An 18,459-nucleotide genomic window follows, 5' to 3' on the forward strand; every position below is an offset into this window, starting at 1 on the left:
TTTCCTGCAGTTTCTCAGGTTTCTTCAATAGCTAGGAATCCACCTGGCTGATTATCCATCTGAGCCACAAAGATTTCAAAAGAGGTGTCCAGTATCTTGTTGGATTCAGTGAATCTGGTACCTTTAAACCAATCTAAGCCGAACAGTTTCCCCAACAACAAACGCTACGGACATTTTATCATTGCAGTAAAATTTTAGGTGAGCCTCCAAGTTCTATGAAATAAGCAGCCAGAATGGGTGTAGAAACAAGAAAGCCTGTGTCATAGTCACCATTTCCCTTTTCTTGTACATACACAGTGGACCAGATGCACTGGATCTATATTTTATTAGGAAAGGCAACTCTGAGGTAAATTCAGCCAAATAAAAACTCAAGAATCACTCACTGGAGAGGGATATGTGAGGGGTTCTGTTCACTACCCCAATTTTCAAGATCTTTTTCAGACAAAGTCTTAAGTCTTATGGTGGGTGTGTCAGGAAAGGCTACCTTGATCTAGTATTTAGATCTTACAACGTTTACCCTTTGCCTTTGATACAGCTGGTTCTTAGGTGGATCTATTTCCCACGTGAATTTCTCCATTAATAACAAATGAAAAAGTAAACTTTGGACATTGACTGTTTTTCAAAGAAAATGAAAGCATGTATGTTTTATTTTTCTTTTTGCTTTTATTTTCACCAAACATTCATCAGAGAAGGCATATTCAATTTTGAGGGGCTATCCAATTTCAGAAGGGAGACACATAACTGTAATAATGTGTTGAGAGAAGAAAGAAGCTTTGGTCATTGCATCTATGCAGATGAAACAGGGTTTCTCTCTGAACACTTTTAGGGGCTCAGTTAACCATGCCTAAACCCAATTTGGGGGATTAGTATTTCAATTCAATTCCCTCAGAGCATGAGAAATTCTTCTTGTGCATGACAGCAAAGGAAAAAATGAAAAATGGTCATAAACAAGTCAGATGATCCATTGAGGAGGCAGGATTGCTCTACACATTGATTCATACACAAAGCCTAAAGGCAAAATGAGAAAGTAGAAAGTTAAGTCATTCCCTACTAGTTAAGGAAGGTACACGTACAAAATCATATCAATTAAAAGTTTTTTAAAAAATATTTTGTCCATTTTGCCTTGTTACACAATACAGTTTCTCAATTCTACAGAGCTACAGATTATTTACCTTTCATCCTATTAACTTTAGAAAAGCAAGATTTTCACGTAAATAGCTCAGGTGATAGCTCCTCAAGATAATTTTTAGTTATTCATCTAGGTAACATGCAGCATTCCTTCTAAAGGGAAAAAAGTCTCTATTAGGTGGTATAACATCATGCCTTTTCTTTCTCTTTTCTGTGGTAACCCCAAACAAACCTAAATCTCCTGGATCAATAGTCAAGAAAGACTTTATTATACGTTGTTCAATTCACAAATCTCAAATGCAAGTTGGCCAACGAAAATTTTTATAGTTTATCCACGATTCAGAATGCCTTATCAACACTGTAAGCTCTGATCTGAAGAAAAAGAAAAGAAAAATAGATGAATGGCTACATTCAAAAAGGCTTTAAAAAATAAGTCCTTAGTTTTGAATTATGCTAAAGAATAAGTACTTGAATTTATTGCTATGCTTTGGAAGATTTTAACTATCAGATGTGGACCTTAAATAAAAAGAACATCATAGCGCTTTTGTTTTCTTATGGATTTCAGTTTTAACACTGAAGTATGAAAGAAACGTGAGCTCATTGTCATGGATAATAATGCAACTTTATTGTGTGCAGCCTTTTTCACACCAAGTATTAGTTTTTCCATGTGAAATAAGTTAAGATTTAAAATGATAAAGTTACTGTTAAGGAGACACATAGAAAGGCAATAGAAAAAGCTGAAGAGAGTTTTTGTCTGAAACTGGAAAACAGAACAGTCTGGGGGAAAAAACAAAAGATATGAGAAAAGTACCACAGGCTAGAAAAACTACTTGGGGGGGAGAGAAGGGCCAGGCAATTGTCTCAGAGGGAGGGCAGGATTTCTTGTGCATGTTTAATGCATGTGCTTGGCAATAATAATCTTAGAATTTTCTTCTGTGTTGTTAGAGGTCTTAATTTTTCCCACTGTCTATAATTAATTTTATTATGCAGCATAATAAATATATGTATATATGTTTTTATTTAGCACAGAGTCCATTTGTCTCATTTTGTACCTCATCAGCAAAGTCATACCTCAGATACACAGTGGAAAACAACTGGAAGATCTATCAGAGTACATTCAAAGTTTGGATTTTTTAATCAAAAAAAATTTTTTTTTTATTATCCTATTTTGGTTTCCTTATTGAGTAGACTCCTAGGGAAAAGTAAGTACTGGGAGTTTACTGGTCTGCTGTAGAAGTAGAATTTAGACTCATAAAAAAGAAAGTTAAAGAGAGATCCAAAGGTTCACTTAAAATAAAAATCACCAGACAAGATAGGCTATGAAGAGCCTCCTCCCTGTGGCTGAGTTTAAGAACACATAACACTCTGGAGCAGCTGTCCTCAAACACCTCTGTCCAGAACCTACGCCTCTTCTGGAGTTTCTCAACTCTTTCTGCCCCACGTCAGCTTTAGCTCTCTTCACTACACTGCCATTTGTGACATGTTTATCTGCCACTGCGGATGAGATGGCAGTAAAGGAGGCAAAGTCCCAACCACTTATCAGAACATGAGAAGAGAAACGTATCCTTGGACTTGCTTTAGTGCTCTAACTGGCAAGTATGCCAAAGGACTGACAATCTTATATGCTGAGGTGGAAAAGAACCTATAATACTAGATCGAAAATCCTCTAACACAAGACACAAAAACAATATACATTAGGCCAGTTCAGTTAAAACTCATACTTTTTTTGGTATTCTCTGACAGGACTTTAGAAAAGATAAACCCCAATGGAGGAACATAACTTAAGTGTGGCAGAAAGGTGGCAATCATAAGGCCTGAAATATAAAGATAAATGCATTACTGGGGCATATTCTCCTGGCCCTGAGGTATGTGGGCAAAAAGGTCACACTTTACCATGAGACAGAGGGTCAAAGGTGATGTAGGGCTCTAAGAAAATATTTGCCAGAGGAATGTGATGATTCATTTATCAGTCCAGAAATCCCAAGTACAAAACTTTAAGATATAAGAAGGATCAAATTATATAATGTATATGATTCAATTTAAAAATTCTTAGCCCTCTTACATTATATTATCTAGATTACAATAGTAAAAAATCAAATTACATTCATATGAAACTTTTATAAAAAGAAATCAAATCCATTTTTATGAAATTTTATAGTACAATTATTTTCTAATGGGTGTTTTCTTAGGTCTTGGTATTTATAATTCCATTTACATCTGCAAAATTTTTCAAAGCGATAAACAAAAGGCAGTCAATAGAAATCTAAACTTTCCTTTGCAAAACTCCCTTCAGTTTCCAGGCCAGTAACACATGGCGATGTCAACTTCTCCTCCAGACATGGACTGCTACCAAAGATCCCCAGTTTAAGGAGCATGCAGGCCTCTACTCATTAGGAACGCTTTCTGGTTTGGCTCACGTTTCAAGAAATTCTGGAGCATGTCCATGCCGTCCAGAGATCCCCCAGGTTTCAGGATTAGGTTTCTGTATTTCATTCCAACCTAATAAAATAAAACATCATGCCTAATAATTCATTGTTAAAGCAATTTTCCAAATCCCTAGATGCAAGAGAGAAAGGGTAAGGGTGAAAAAAAAAAGGACTTTACTGTGTCTGGAGGTTCTCTTTTGCCTAGACTACAGGTCTATAGTACTTATTTGTTTTGTAGCTATGAGATCTGAGGCTTACAAACTCTGGTCTTCTACACACCTCTTTATTACTGTCTTGTCTCCTTAAGAGTCTCAACAGTGAGCAAACAGACGAACAAAAAATAGCCAAATGGAATGTATAACAGATTCTTCTTGGTTATCCCATCTTCAAAGCTATTTCAAAAGGGTTAGCAAAGCCAGTGTTCAGGAAGGCCGCAAACATGGGGTCTGTGTACCTGTAAACAGTGGCACCACTATGGCCAAACATTTTTCTGAGGGGCTTATAGAAAACGCCTCATCTTTATGAATGGCAGTAGGACAATAGCACATGTCCCATGGTGTAGGGTAAGATATTTCTGTGGGCCTAGAGCTGGGAATAAAGATCTTTTTAAAGTTTTCTTTGGGGATGAGGTCTGGAATTTTAAAACACATTGCAGTTACCCTGCCTTTATTTACATAATGTATGAGAAAATAGAGTGAAAGAAAACAGCTGTAATTCAGAATCAGTGCTATTCAATATTTTCACTTCCTTTTCATCATTCTTTTTGGGGAAGCAAAGCAAGACAATTCAGTGAAGCCTAATTCTAAATACACATATAAAATAAGTACTTCATATATTCATTATATCATTTGATCAATATGGCTAATAGCCTTTTTTTGGAGAAAGAGAGAGAGCAAGTAGGGGAGGAGAGGGAGAGAGAATCCTCAAGCAGACTCCCTGCTTTTTTAAGAAATTAAAACAAGTAACAACAACAACAACAACAAAACCTGGTAAAATTAATTTTAATAAAATATTTTAACTGGTATATCTACATTATTTCAACATATATCAATATAAAAATTACGGAGATTTACTTTTTGTTGTAGGTCATCAAAATCTATGTGGTTTTTACTTTTACACCCAATTCTTCAGTTGCACCAGCCACATTTCAGGTGTCTGACAGCCACGGGTAGCTGCCCCAGTGGACAGGTGCAAGGCCGGGAACACACAAGGATCCTTAGAAGGGCCTGTTGGACAATATTCTAGTCTGACATTGAAAAGGCATGCAGTAATCTTGTTGCCTTATTTATAAGCTCTGGATAAATTTTCTTAAAAAGGGTAGTGCCTGTAATCACTGATATTTGAATTCCTGAAACCCTGGTAATGAAGGCTTAGAGCTAGATTTAATGTTCTTTAGGGGAAAAAAATGATGTGCCGTTTCTTACTTGGTCTGCAGCAATCCAAGACTGTTACAACAGCAATCGAGAGCCTAAAAAGGGAGTGATGGCTATTTCTACCAAAGACTTTATTATTCTAAGAAGTAGCAGCTCAGGGCTCTGGAGCCCAAACAATCTCCTTCCCTTCCCTTTCTTTCATTGCCCAATGTGCTTACATTTGCCTATAATGTTGAATCAGCAGGGGGATTGGGCAGGCTGGGGAAGAAAGCCTGTAGCAATATAGGAAGAACTTAGAAAATGTGAATTAAATTCATCTGCAGAATTACAAAAATACTTTAACCCTTTTTAATGGAAAAAATATAAGTATATACTAATAGCGGAGACAGCAGTATGATGAGCCCCAGGTACTCTTCATCCAAACTCCATAATTAATATTTACCTGCAGAAATTCTTAATGCTTAAGATCTGAGATTCTTTTCCTTATTAAAAGACATATTTCATTCCACAAATATTATAGGAACGTCAATGAAAATCTAGATTAAGGTAAAGAATAAATCTCCCACAATACCGGTATCTCACAAAACAGTCTCATTTGCACAGAGAACTGTGGTTTTAGGTAGCAAAGGAAAGCAGGCCCTTGAGGAGCTGCCCGGCACTGTGAAGACGCAGCTCAGGGCTCCTCCAAACAGTAAAGTCACCGTGGAGCCTGGAGCCGGGCGTTGTTCCGTCTCCCGCACAGTATGCGGCTCAGCACAGCTCCAGTCCTGCCCCGCTTACGGCTCCAAACAAGTTGATTCAATTTCCTGAATTACAGAGCAATGGTCTTTTAATAGTTTTATTTCCTTTGCAATGAAGTTTGGAGAACAGTTTAAGAGTCATTTTGGTAATAGAATCTTGCTTTTCTTCAAAAAAAAAAAAAAAAGGAAAAAAAAAAAAAGAAAGAAAGGAAAAGAAAAGTTAAGTGAATTTTTGTGTTTTCCGAAGGTACTGGCTCTCTGGGTGTGAGAACACCGTCTCGGAGACATATGCCACAGGTGGAAGGAGTCTTTGCCCAGAGTTATTCTATTTTGTTTATATAATAAAGAAACTTGAACTGAGAGCAAAGCAGAAAGAGAAGTTCTAAGACAACCATGGAGATTTTTCATGCTGAAAAAATCCTTCAGTACGATCTGCATTGCACATAGTAAGAGCTTCTATTAACTATTCCATGAAGGTGAGTAACATTAGTCACCTGTGTGGTTTTCAATCATGGAAGATGAGAGTGTATCTATTGGCGACTGTCCAAGTCCTCTCTAACAGGGGTGTTTTCTAAAGAAGGGTCAGGAGTTTGGGAGTCAGGGCCAAACCTGAATCTTGGCTTCACCCTAGGCTCTGTGGCCATGGGCCTTGGTTTCCTTACCTGTCAAGTAGGACTATGCCTCCCTCACTTAGTTGATGGGGAATGAGAAATGATTTCAGTACACTGCCTCCTCCCTAATGAACACACGGCAGCCAGGGGCTCTCAGTAATCCTCAGGGATCACTTCTGCCCCTCTCACACTGGCCCTACGTTCAGTGTCTCAAGTATAGAGCAGGGATACAGATGCACTCCTGGTTTGGCATCACCATAATATTAGTTCTGTCTCCTAATAAAGCTAAAAAAAGCACAAGACTTTGTCTCCATTATTAATAAGAAAGAGACTCCCCAATTCAGTAGGAATATTAAGTAGGAGAGACCAGGCACTCATTTTATCTAAGAATATGTACCCTTTATTTGAGGTAATATTTATTTATTTACTTACTTATTTATTTTTAAAGATTTGTTCAGCAAATTATTTTAGAGAGAGAGTGTGTGTGCAAACTGGGGGGAGGGACAGAGGGAGAAGGAGAGAAGCAGACTCCGAAATGATCATGGAGTCCCACCCAGGGCTCGATCCCATGACCACAAGATCATGACATGAGCTGTAATCAAGAGTTGGATGCTCAACCGACTGAGTCACCCAGGCACCCCCTGGGGTAATATTTTAAGAACAATATGACTTGAAGGAAGGATGCCATCATCTGTCAGTAATGAGAATGTATAAATGGCCAACAGCCTGGGTCTCCTGCTATCTCGGGCATCCGTGAGGCAGCACATGCAGACTTCCACTGCCTTCCAACCCTCCCTCCTTCCTGTTGTGACTGACTCTGGGGAGGAGAGCCAGAGCTGTCTCTTTCCTACTCTGAGTAACAGGCATCAGGGCAGAGTGTCCACCTGAGCACAGGTGATGACGAGCAGGCATCCCACAGGCTCACTGGGTGAATTTAAGAGTGGACTTTGAACGTTTCCCTCCACAGCCCATCTGTGAACTCCTTCCCAACAGCACACCCTTTGTTTTCTATGAGGGTGGGGAGATCGTGGGTGGAAAAAGAATACCTTGGACAACAACAAAGAAAAAGGAAGAGAGTCAAAGACTGGTGCTGGTAGTCAGGGAGATGGGAACAAGAACAGTGGGTAGGAATCTTTGCTCCATTCGAACAGGCCTTCTGGAAACCTTAAGCAAAGTTTCAATTTGTGAGGGTAGACAGAAGTTTTTTTCATGGGGAGGGAGATCAGGAAAAAAATAAAAAGGCAGCCAGTGTGTACTGGGGGAAGGGGAGGTGGATGGGGAGAACGACCAAAATTAAATGTAATAGTTCTGAAGCAGAGGACACACAAAAATGAACAAAACAGCTCCTATTACAAGGGTCTTATGATCTAGGAGGTGAGATAAAGGAATAGACACTTAACCAAGCAGATTATTAGGGTTCAAAGAGAAATACAGAGAAGGGCTGTAAGAACACAAAGGAAGAAAAAGTGCTTCCAGTTGGTTGGGATTCGAGACTTAGAAGGTCTGGCCTTGTAAATATGTAAGAAGTTAGTTGGAAATCAATTCCATTTCCTTCCTTTATCCTCAAATCAGGCAAAATCTAAGTCTATTGGAAAAGGCTGAAGCGTAAGAAAAATCAGCTTGGGGGTGGTACATCCGGAGAGCTGAAGCAGAAGTTAATCCATTTGGAAGGACTTGCAGGAGAGGAAATTTCATATTCTCCCTTAGCAACACATTACAGCAGGAACTGGGCCTAGAATTCTGATTGAGGGGCACTGGAACACTTAGCTTTATATTGCACATTCTCTGTCAGGTAATTCTCTTGCATGTTAACCCCAAATTCATCATGTTTCTGTGTCTGTTATTATATGTAAAGATCCAGTTACATTACAGATTAAAATATAGCGATACTAGATTTTTTTTTCCCTCTTCATTGACGGAAAAACAAAGGTTAGCAATTTCTCTAAATGCAAAAGAGGTGGAAGATAATTCTAGCTTAATAATATAATTGTCTTTGAATCCACAATGTCTCTTACCTCTTAGGAAATTTTCCCACAATGAAGTTGCCTTATAAAAAGAAATGGCCCTAGTTAAAATGCCCCCATTTTTTTCAACCCTATGATTAGCTGCTGTATTTTGAAACTACATTTGGTGACCTTAAAGATATCTTCAAAGAGCCCCTAGAGCTTGCCGGAAAGAATTATTCCCAAGCAGCTCCCTTCCACAGTTATTTAAAAGAAGAGCTGGAGAAGGAAAAGATTTGTCTGATAATGAGACTTCTCCATATTCTACTAGAAACAAAGACTTTAGAATATATTTAACAAACTAAACAGTTAAGATGGTCTATCTATTTATAATGAAGATGAGAGAAAATCACAAATAAAACCAGAGGTAGCAAACTTCTGGCTATTATAGATAAGTGGCCAATTCTAATACTTTGATAGAAACCTTCAAAACAGAATGAAACCATTGTACCATAAAATATGCTATTGCTATATTTGGTATTCAGAAGACTATAGGTTTGGGGTGATTGGCTGGCTCAGTTGGGAGAGCATCTTACTCTTGAGCTTGGGGTTGTGAGTTCGAGCCTCACGTTGGGTATATAGATTACTTAAAAAAAAAAAAAAAAAGCTTTATATTTGACCCTTCCTATTATTGTTTTCCCAGTGAGTAGGGCACTTTCTACAGTTAGGCTTGCTAAGATCTGGAATGTTTCTCAGAGCAGACCTTGAGCTTTGCAGGATGGTAAGAGGTTACAGAGAGAAGGCCTGGAGATGTTCGTTTGTTTATATCAATGGCCAGGACCAATAATGTCAAAGGCATGTGATCTTTTAGTCTACAGTCTCTAGAGTCTGAGGACTGAGAATAGCAGGCTCTGATTCCTCAAAGGGCCACAGCACTATCTTCTCAAAATGATTCAAACACTTCCTAGGTGAAACTAACATGCCATTATGTGTCAACCATACCTCAATTAAAAAAAAAAAAAGATGTCAACCTTATATAGCTACAGTGGTACCAATATGTACTCAATTGTGATGCTTATTAAGAAACCTAAGACAGTCTAATTCTCCTTCCTTTCAAGGTGTCCTTTTATTTGTTTGCTTGCTTTTGTTGTGGTTTATTACTGAAAAGTTTCTAGAGTCTATTATTTATCCTTATTATTACAGAATTTTTATAATGGCTTTGGGAAAGTCTTTTTGATTCACTATGCTGGGCAATAATAACTGGTCCCTTTCTATTAAAAACTATGTAATTCTAGAAAATATAGCAGAATTCAGTGATGAGGAAAAAGATATAAAACATATTAGGGAGGGTGAGGGCCTTGAGACAACATAGTCTGTGTGAGATCTTGTGATTGCTCTGATACTCAGGACTTCAGATCAAATTCAGTATTTCCTTATATTGTAAAAAATCTTTGGGGGCACCTGGCTGGCTCAGTTGGAGGAGCATGCAACTCTTGATCTTGGGGTTGTCAGTTCAAGACCCATGTTGGGTGTAGAGATTACTAAAAATTAATAAACAGATAAATAAACTTAAAAAAAAAAGTCCTTCTCTTCATCACAACAAACCTGTAATAATGACAGATGTTTTCTGTAGAATGGGATTACTGTCTCAAAGTATTAACTTTTATTTATTTATTTAATTTTTAAAGACTTTATTTATTTATTTGACAGAGAGAGAGAGACAGCCAGCGAGAGAGGGAACCCAAGCAGGTGGCGTGGGAGAGGAAGAAGCAGGCTTCGCACTGAGCAGGGAGCCCGATGAAGGGCTCGATCCCAGGACCCCGGGATCTTGCCCTGAGCCGAAGGCAGACACTTAATGACTGAGCCACCCAGGTGCCCCCAAAATATTAACTTTTAATAAGTGGATATTTGAATTTTGTAAATCAGGTATTACTTTAAAGCAAACATTTGCAAAACAAACAAACGAACAAACAAACAAACAAACAAAAAAACCCAGAGCAAACAAAACCAAACAGTGCACTTGTAGGAGGGAACAAAATGGCTATTTAAAAAGCCATTTTAGTATCTGCTACTGCAGGGAAGAGTGTGAGGGTTGGATGCAAAGGGATTTCCCCTTGGTCACTGTAGCCAGATTCACTACTGTTGTGACAGCAGGGGAGCAAGAAATGATATGATATCCCAGAGTATTCGAGAGGAAAGAAAACGGAAGGGATTAAAGCTAGCTTCATGGCATAAAATGAATAATATACAGCAATGTCAAATCCAGAATTACAGTAAAACTGAAAACTGTTTTTAACACCACAAGGCAACAATTCCAAGTTGTTTGGGAATTTTGCTTTCTCCAAGTTCAACCCAGGTCCCTGGTCTTAAATTAAAAGTAGTCTGGCTGTCTGCCAAGCTGTGAAGCTTGAGAATAAGAGGAAGTACATAGAAGCATAGTGGCAGGGATTGAGGCTGCTGGACTTGCAAGTTCCTTGGGGTCCACTGGGATCAGAACTTTGGTTGTCATGTTGACAGATGGGAGAGAAGCGGTCACGGTGGAGGGTGCTGGAGATGTGGCTGTGTGAGTGGAAGCACAGAGGAGGTGAGTGAGGAAGCTTACTTGAAAAAGGTACTGTTAGCACTTATGCCAGGAAGCCTCACCAACTAGTAAGAGCCAGTAACAGGTCATAATTGTACCTTTGTATAACTAGACCTAGTGTCTCTTTAATCATTGTTTTCTGATTTCTGCAATAATAATGTGCTCTACATAAAAATAAGGAAAAGTGCCACAGAAAGCACAGAAAAATATTTAATAATCACTCATCAAGTTATCACCCGATGCTAAGAATGAACATTTGATGTACTCTTTTTCTAAACATATATTTTAAAATAAAAATTTACATTCTATGGTACAAAACATTTTATTTTTTTAGTTTATTTATTTTTAAAGATTTTATTTATTTATTTGACAGAAAAAGAAAGAGTGTACAAGCAGGGGGAGTGGGAGAGGGAGAAGCAGGCTCCCCGCTGAGGAGGGAGCCTGATGCAGGGCTGTATCCCAAGACCCTGAGATCATGACCTGAGCTAAAGGCAGACACTTTAACCAACTGAGCGACCCAGGCGCCTCCAAAATATTTTATAACCTGTTTTTTTTCTTTCCGCTTTGTGTAACAGTTAATATTAAAAATTCCAGATATAAGAAAAAGCTTGTTGAAGCCCCTTCCTCATGCTCAAGTCCATTCTGCTCTTCAAAAAATGGAAAGGCCACTTTTGGTTTGAATGATTTGGAAGATTTCATAAGTGAGTGGCCATTTTAGTAGGGTCTTTAAGAATGGTTAAATTTTGGGGGCACCTGGGTGGCTCAGCTGTTAAGCGTCTGCCTTCAGCTCAGGTCATGATCCTGCAGTCTTGGGATAGAGCCTCACGTCAGGCTCCCTGCTCAGCGGGAAGCCCGCTTCTCCTTCTCCACTCCCTCTGCTTGTGTTCCCTCTCTCGCTGTCTCTCTGTCAAATAAACTAATTAAAAAAAAAAAGAACGGTAAAATTTTTAAGAGGCATAGACAAGAAGGCACACATCTTAGGTGGAAGAACGAGAATGAACAAATTTGCGAAGGTGCAACGACCTACAGGAACACACAAATTTGGCTCACACACAGAATTCTGGGAAGTAAGGAAGGGATTTGATGGCTATGCTAAGGACTGTGAACAAGGAGAGGACTAACAAGAATCAGGAATTAAATAAAAAGAAAACCCAGTAGTTAAAAGCCTTAGGAAGTTGGCCATCGGGTCATCAGCGGTAACTCTGGAGAGAGAGTAACTTTCCAGTTCAGTTGGTAGAGGCAAAAGCCAGATAAAAAAGGTTCGCCAAGACTGTTTCTTACAGTGAGAAATTAGGTAAAAAGAACAACTGAGTAGTAGCAATAGGGTTGTCAGAGTCAGTAGCAATAGCCCCAGTTTTTTCCCAAGACAGCAAACCAGTAAGGCTTGGTATGAGAGACATCTCTGACACAGAAGGAAAGAAGATAAGTACTGAAGTATACAAGGAGAAAAAAAGATGAAGTACTCAGTCTTGATGACTTTACTTTTCTTAGTGGAGAGCAGAGAGGTAGTGAGAGACTCAGGGGAACGCGATAAGGGAGGTGGACAGGACAGCAGAGTAACACTGGGTGTCCAGACAGTTCGGATAGCATGACTTTGTAGTGGGGCAACATGGATTCACTACAATCTTCTCCAGAAAACTCTGAATCCCAAGGGTACCATCTCTAAGTGAGATGGTGGAGGAATCCAGGGCTGGGCACTTGGCACAAGGTCATGCAGAAGTCAAGATATTTATGAGAACAGTCAGTGGTTGACCATTGTAACAGGCTGGCCAGGGAATGGAAGGAGGTGTATAGTAACCTAAGAGCCTGGGTAGGGTGGGATGGAAGATGGTATGATTGGAAAGGCTAGTGTATAGAATGTAGGTGTCCTGGAGGTGTTTTTTTTGGGGGGCGGGGGGTGGGAGGGGATGGTGGTGTAAATTACGGCAATGTATTTCACCATATATGTTTGAGGCACTACGCAATCCAGAAACAAAGTTTGGGAGAACAAATTAGTCGGTTAAAATAAGCAGAGAGAGCCTGATTTTGAAAATTTGTTCTTCTAACTTCTGAATCAAACAGAATAAAAAGCATACTGGAAAATGTATCAGCCCTAGAAATAATCTGACAGCTGAGTCTTCAACAAGAGTGGAGACTGGGGGACTGTAACTCAGGAAGGTTTGGCTGGTAGCCACCTGGCAGTCAATTCACTGTACACAGAAAGGAATGGCTCAGGTTAATGAAGCAGCTTAAATTACTTAGAGGCATTTGGGTTGCAAACTACATCGTAGGTGGGGTATGCCAGCTACAGAGAAAGGATACCTCCCACAGAAAATGTATAAAGAAACTGTGTAGAGAATATCAGAACATATGCAGACTATTTCTATCAGGAAGGAGTTTACCTTTCCTTCCCAACCTCCTATAAAACTAAAACATTGTACCGCACATGTCAAAACTAGCTGCTATAAATGCTCAAATGCATAAACAAAGCTTTGAATTTTAATTATGCAATATATTGGAATGTTAATAAGCACGAAAATGCAGGGTTTTTTTTTAAACTTATAGAATTAGAGTTAATCACCTGTGCACTGCAACTTAATGATGTATGATATGAAAAGATGCAAGACTTAAAAGTTAAAAGCTGTTACCAAATCTCTTCTTCTAAAATCTAGGTGCAATTAATATTTTACACTATGAAATAAAGGGGAGGGAGCAACTGCAAAATTAACAAAAGGAGAAAAGAAAATACAGTACCTCTGGATTCATTATCCCTTCTTTTTTAAAACAGCTGTAAAACATGTCCATGGAAAATACTTCACTCCAAAGATATCCATAATATTGGCCATCATATCCCCCTGCCAAATGTCCAAAAGTGGCCGGCATATTTGTGCCTTTAAAGAAAGATACATTTCAATCAACGTGATGGCCAATGTTAATCAGGTTATCAACTGACTAAGGTTTCCTTATGCGGAGCCCCGACACTGGGGAGAAGAGACAAGCAGGATCTTACCTGTACTCCCTGGCTTTACCTGTGTCCTTGGCCAAGATGTTTACAAACTTCTCTGCTACGATGACTCAACCTCGGAGATGGTTTCGGCCCTAAGCTCTGGAATGCCTAACAATAGTTTCAGAGGCTTTGTCCACACCCACCAGAGAGCTCAGTGTTCCAGAACTGCTCAGTCCTTTCTTATCCCTTAGACATGTGTCTTACAGATACTCTGATCGTAAGCCTACTCTTTGTCACAACTCTTTCTATCTAAAATGTGTCAGAACGGCACTTATTTTAGGTTCATAATTACTGAGAAAGAACTCTTTATTTAAAAAGCTAAAAAGGTTTTACCAACTCTGTCTACCTCGAGGGCTACTTTTAAAAAGGGGGTTTTGTCCAAGTGGCCTCAGGCACAAAGCTGGTATATGCTCCACTATAAACAGATCACAAAAGGAAGTGAGGAGCCTGGACTGACTCAGTTCACTCTTCTGACCTTTAGTATCACTATGAATGCGATGGATTCATTTAAATAACGACTTCGCCGGTGAAAAAAGTCTCGTTACCAAACTATGTATACGTGAACAACTACATGTTGGCTTCAAATATATAACTATAAACGTGAACACACACGTGTGTGCACCTCCTCACCCACCCCCATGAGTGCCATAAATACTGAGTTACAAAGTGCTAAACTGCCTTAACCGATCTCAGAACCAAAAACAGAAGCAAGGTAGAAGTTTGTGCTTCTCTCTAAAACTGCCCCTTCTGCCAATTTCTCAGTGAAATCTCTGGGAAGTCGCGGTGCATACACGGAGGGAGGAGTCAGGTGGGTGCTGCCAAACGTGAATGGCTTTCTCTGCTCTGGGGTGGAGGCCAATTGCTCATGCCTGATTACACTAAAATGTTGCAGAGCTGGAGCCACCTTTCCTTTAAGCACTTTTGGACAGGGTAACTCCTACGGACAGAGTAAGCTTATCTGAAAGTCACGGCCTGATTATAGGAATCAGAAACAAATTACGTGAGGTAAGCTGCCTGACGAACTCTGCCTTCCCTGGCAGTGTTGGTAGGAGTATACCCTGCGCTCCAAGGAGAAAGTGAATCCACGTCTTGGTATTTACCTACCCGGAGTAGCTGCAACGCCTAAGACCTCTGTGCAGTATTTGGCATATTCACTTGCAGCGTCCAGCGATGCGTTCGTATGGAGAGACTGATCGACTTTGCTCAGAACAATCTGGCGTAAGGTCAGAAGACCTAATAACATAAGAATGTTTGGGCATGTTTTGGAGAAGAGAGAACTACGTGTTCTAATATCACAAGATCAAAGATTTCGAAAACTGATGCCTGTAGTACACAGTACAGAATGGGAGCAAGGTATCTCCTTTAAGATTTAGAAGGGGTGGACTTTTTTTCTTGGACGCAATCCCAGTATATTTAGCAGTCTTCCCTCCCCAGGTTAGCACTCTGAGGGTACTATCATTATTAAAGGGGAAATAAGTTCTATAGAAGAAGAGGCCAGCAATTCTCTATTAAGCAATTCTAATGTATTTTCCTTTTCTAAAATTACAAGTCATACCTGTGTTGACCAGTCTGGAAGCAACAAGTTTTTCAAGCAGATCATCCATAATAGGGCTTCCATCTTTATAATGTTTTGACAGTCTTCGGAGGGAATCCATGTCCCATACCCAATTCTCAAGCATTTGTGATGGCACCTCTACAAAATCCGTTTCCACATTTGTTCCACTAAATCGTGCAAAATCAGTCTAGAAAGCAAACACATAGGTCTTTTTTTAAAGCACTGAATGAAAATGTGATGAATCATAATTAAGACTCTCTAAACTTGGGTACCTGGCTGGATCAGTTGGTACAGCATGCGATTCTTGATCTTGGGGTCGTGAGCCCCACAGTAGGTATAGAGATTACTTAAATATTAAAAAAAAAAAAAAGACCCTCCAAAACTTAAGTCAGAATCAGAGTCAACTGCCTCTTTGAATAAAGGGTTAGGATAACTTCAAATTTAAATGGAAACAAAACACAATAGCCAAGCAGCCTGAAAAATAACCACCAAGTACTCTATGTTAAATTAATATTTCATTCTTTTGAATCATAGACAAACTTGGAACAATCATCAGGAAACAGAACTGAAAACAAAAATCAGTCTGAGTTAAAACTAGCCTTATGCTTTAGAAGTAAAAATATTTAAAAATTTTTTCCATTAGAAATGAATAGATTTTTTTTTAAAGATTTTAATTATTTATTTAAGAGAGAGAGAGAGACAGCCAGCGAGAGAGGGAACACAAGCAGGGGGAGTGGGAGAGGAAGAAGCAGGCTCCCAGCGGAGAAGCCTGATGTGGGGCTCGATCCCAGAACGCCAGGATCACGCCCTGAGCCGAAGGCAGACGCTTAACGACTGCGCCACCCAGGTGCCCCAAAAATGAATAGATTTAAGACAATTTCTCCCAACTTCTCTTTTGTTTGCTTCCTTTTACTTATTCAATACATGCTTTTCCGGGGGCACACGTCACTCTATTTAACTACTCAAGTTTTAATCAAAATCAAAGAGTTAAATGACACCACTGCAGACAGATATCGTTTGCATGTATGTTATGCTTTGTGTTCTAAACTTTAAATAAGTGATTCTAAGAAAACCGTGCTGTAGAAAGCCTCGTCGTACCTCTCAGGATAGAAGAGGGTACCTTAACACAAGCCACTTCAGTGGGAGTTAGAGCTGCGGATCGGCTGGCAAGTGGGGTGAGTGAAACGCGGCTATCGTTTCCTGGACAAAGGATACACTCAGGAGTTAAGGTATCCTTTGTTAAAATAAAGGACTTATTCTGAGGGTGTGGGCTAAGAGTTCAAAAAAAGTTTTTTTTTAAAAAAGTGAAGTTCAGTAAATTGTCGAATCAGATGTCAGAAAAGCTCTTGCTCAGAAAAGAGGGGAATTCACTAGAATAGGCTGATATTTTCGAACCCGCACACCATCCACAGAACCCCACCGGCAGAGGAGATTCCGCATTAAACCAACTGGGTCATCTGCAGAATGGGGGGTATCGCTGTGCTGTCCTTCCCTGAACCTCTGTCCTGTTTCCCTCTTCAGATGTGTGACGACACCCCGACCCCTCCCTGACTTCATTGTCCCTGCGGCTCTGCAGAGACGGGAAAGGAAGAAGGGCTTAAGCACCGGAGGATGCCGCAGCTGGGACACCGCATCAGCAGCAAAGAATGATTCTGCTTTTGGCCCAGGGCAGAAGCACAGATGTCAGAGCCATTGCACATTCTGCCTTCCTCTCTTTATGCAAAAAAATGTTTTGCTTGACTTCCTATTATAATTGCGCTGATTCTAGATATGAAGAGCTGCAAATACTGAAGGGCCAAAGGGGATGAAATTCATGAGGCGCTGGAATGAGGCCACCTGTGTTTGAGGACATCCCAATAAAAAATTCTTACAGGAAAGAAGCAAGGGTTCCAGAAAACTGAATATTTTGCCTCTTTCTGGCATATAATCTTCTAAAATAACAAACATCCTACACTTAGATAAAACAATCTGATACAATAATCATAATGGCCGACATCTATTGAGACTTTACCACATAAGGCATTATGGATTATCCGATTCAAATTCCAAAATGACTGTATGAAGTACATACTGTAACCTCTGTTTTGAGGTAACGAAATTGAAACATAATGAGATTAACAGGAGAGCTAGGATTTGAAACCAGGTGGTCTGACTCCAGAACCCACGGTTTTAACCACAATTGCTCTAGTGCCTCTCTATCTTATAAGAAAAATGAAAAACATAAAAGGTTACATTATGATGTTACAAAGTGGCTAGATCTTCCTGGACGTTATCTAAAGTAGAAAAGTCTTATATCAAACTTGCCTTCATAAGAAGAGCAAAACTGAGGTCTCAGCTGTGCCTTCTTAGCAATCCTACTTCCTCTCTATACTGGAAGATGTTTCAAGGACCAAACCTGAGGCTGGGTGTAAAGGTCAGCCTTTGTGACCACCTGTCCTGCACTTGGGATTCTGTCATACTAACTGCACAATTTTCTAAAGATTACAGTTTTTAAATAAGTAGTAACAGAGCAAATAAAGACAAATAAATCACACCATCAGCGACCACTACACAATTATTTTAAGAAAAATATACATTTTGTATATTCTGCTTGTGTGAATATTTTGCCGTCAACATTTGCAAATGAGGGTGCAAATCAACCCCAAATAACAAAATGTATGTGTGTGTTTGAAGGCGGTGGTGGTGGTATTTCAGAACCTAGAAAAACATGAACAAATGAATAACTCATGAGCTAAAATTGAATAAAATAAAAATTAACGCAGTTATGTCATTCAGAGTAGAGAAGAGAAGGCTTATTCTGTCCAAAGCCATCGGGTGGTGGGGGAGAGAGCACAGCAAATGAATGAACAGATCAACAATGTCTTCTAAAGAACAAAAGGAAATGTTTGCAAGGAGTAAAAGCTAAAAATAACCCTACCGCTTACTAATTTCCCGAAAGTCAGTCACGCTGTTTCTCTGTGTGCCCTTTGAGCAGTATTATTTAAATATTTTTCAAATGAGGAGAACAAAGAACCTACGAAATTCAAAAGCTCAATTTCCAGCAAACGACTAAATTCTAAAAAGAAAGGAATCCACAGTGAGCCACTGTATTAAGTCTACAAAGAAACCCTGAACAA

General features: G+C 39.5%; 1 protein-coding gene across 2 annotated transcripts in view; it reads right to left on the reverse strand.

Moving 5' to 3' along the window:
- Positions 1-613: 613 nt before the first annotated feature.
- Positions 614-18,459, reverse strand: part of NLN (neurolysin) — a 99,008-nt gene continuing 81,162 nt past the window's right edge. Inside the window, exons 10-14 of one of the 2 annotated variants that reach the window (XR_015724496.1) lie at positions 15,344-15,530; positions 14,893-15,021; positions 13,536-13,672; positions 1,173-3,627; positions 614-1,008 (exon numbers count right to left, since the gene is read on the reverse strand). Coding sequence is in view for 1 of the 2 variants with exons in the window: in XM_045794249.2 (XP_045650205.1) it covers positions 3,493-3,627; positions 13,536-13,672; positions 14,893-15,021; positions 15,344-15,530 (588 nt within the window). In the remaining variant the exon portion in view is untranslated. Of the gene's footprint in view, positions 3,628-13,535; positions 13,673-14,892; positions 15,022-15,343; positions 15,531-18,459 lie in introns of both variants that reach the window. The other variant, XM_045794249.2, reaches the window with a different exon arrangement.

Source organism: Ursus americanus, chromosome 5 (assembly GCF_024610735.1).
Source record: "Ursus americanus isolate L20-20 chromosome 5, mUrsAme1.1.p, whole genome shotgun sequence".
Taxonomy (NCBI): Eukaryota; Metazoa; Chordata; class Mammalia; order Carnivora; family Ursidae; genus Ursus; species Ursus americanus.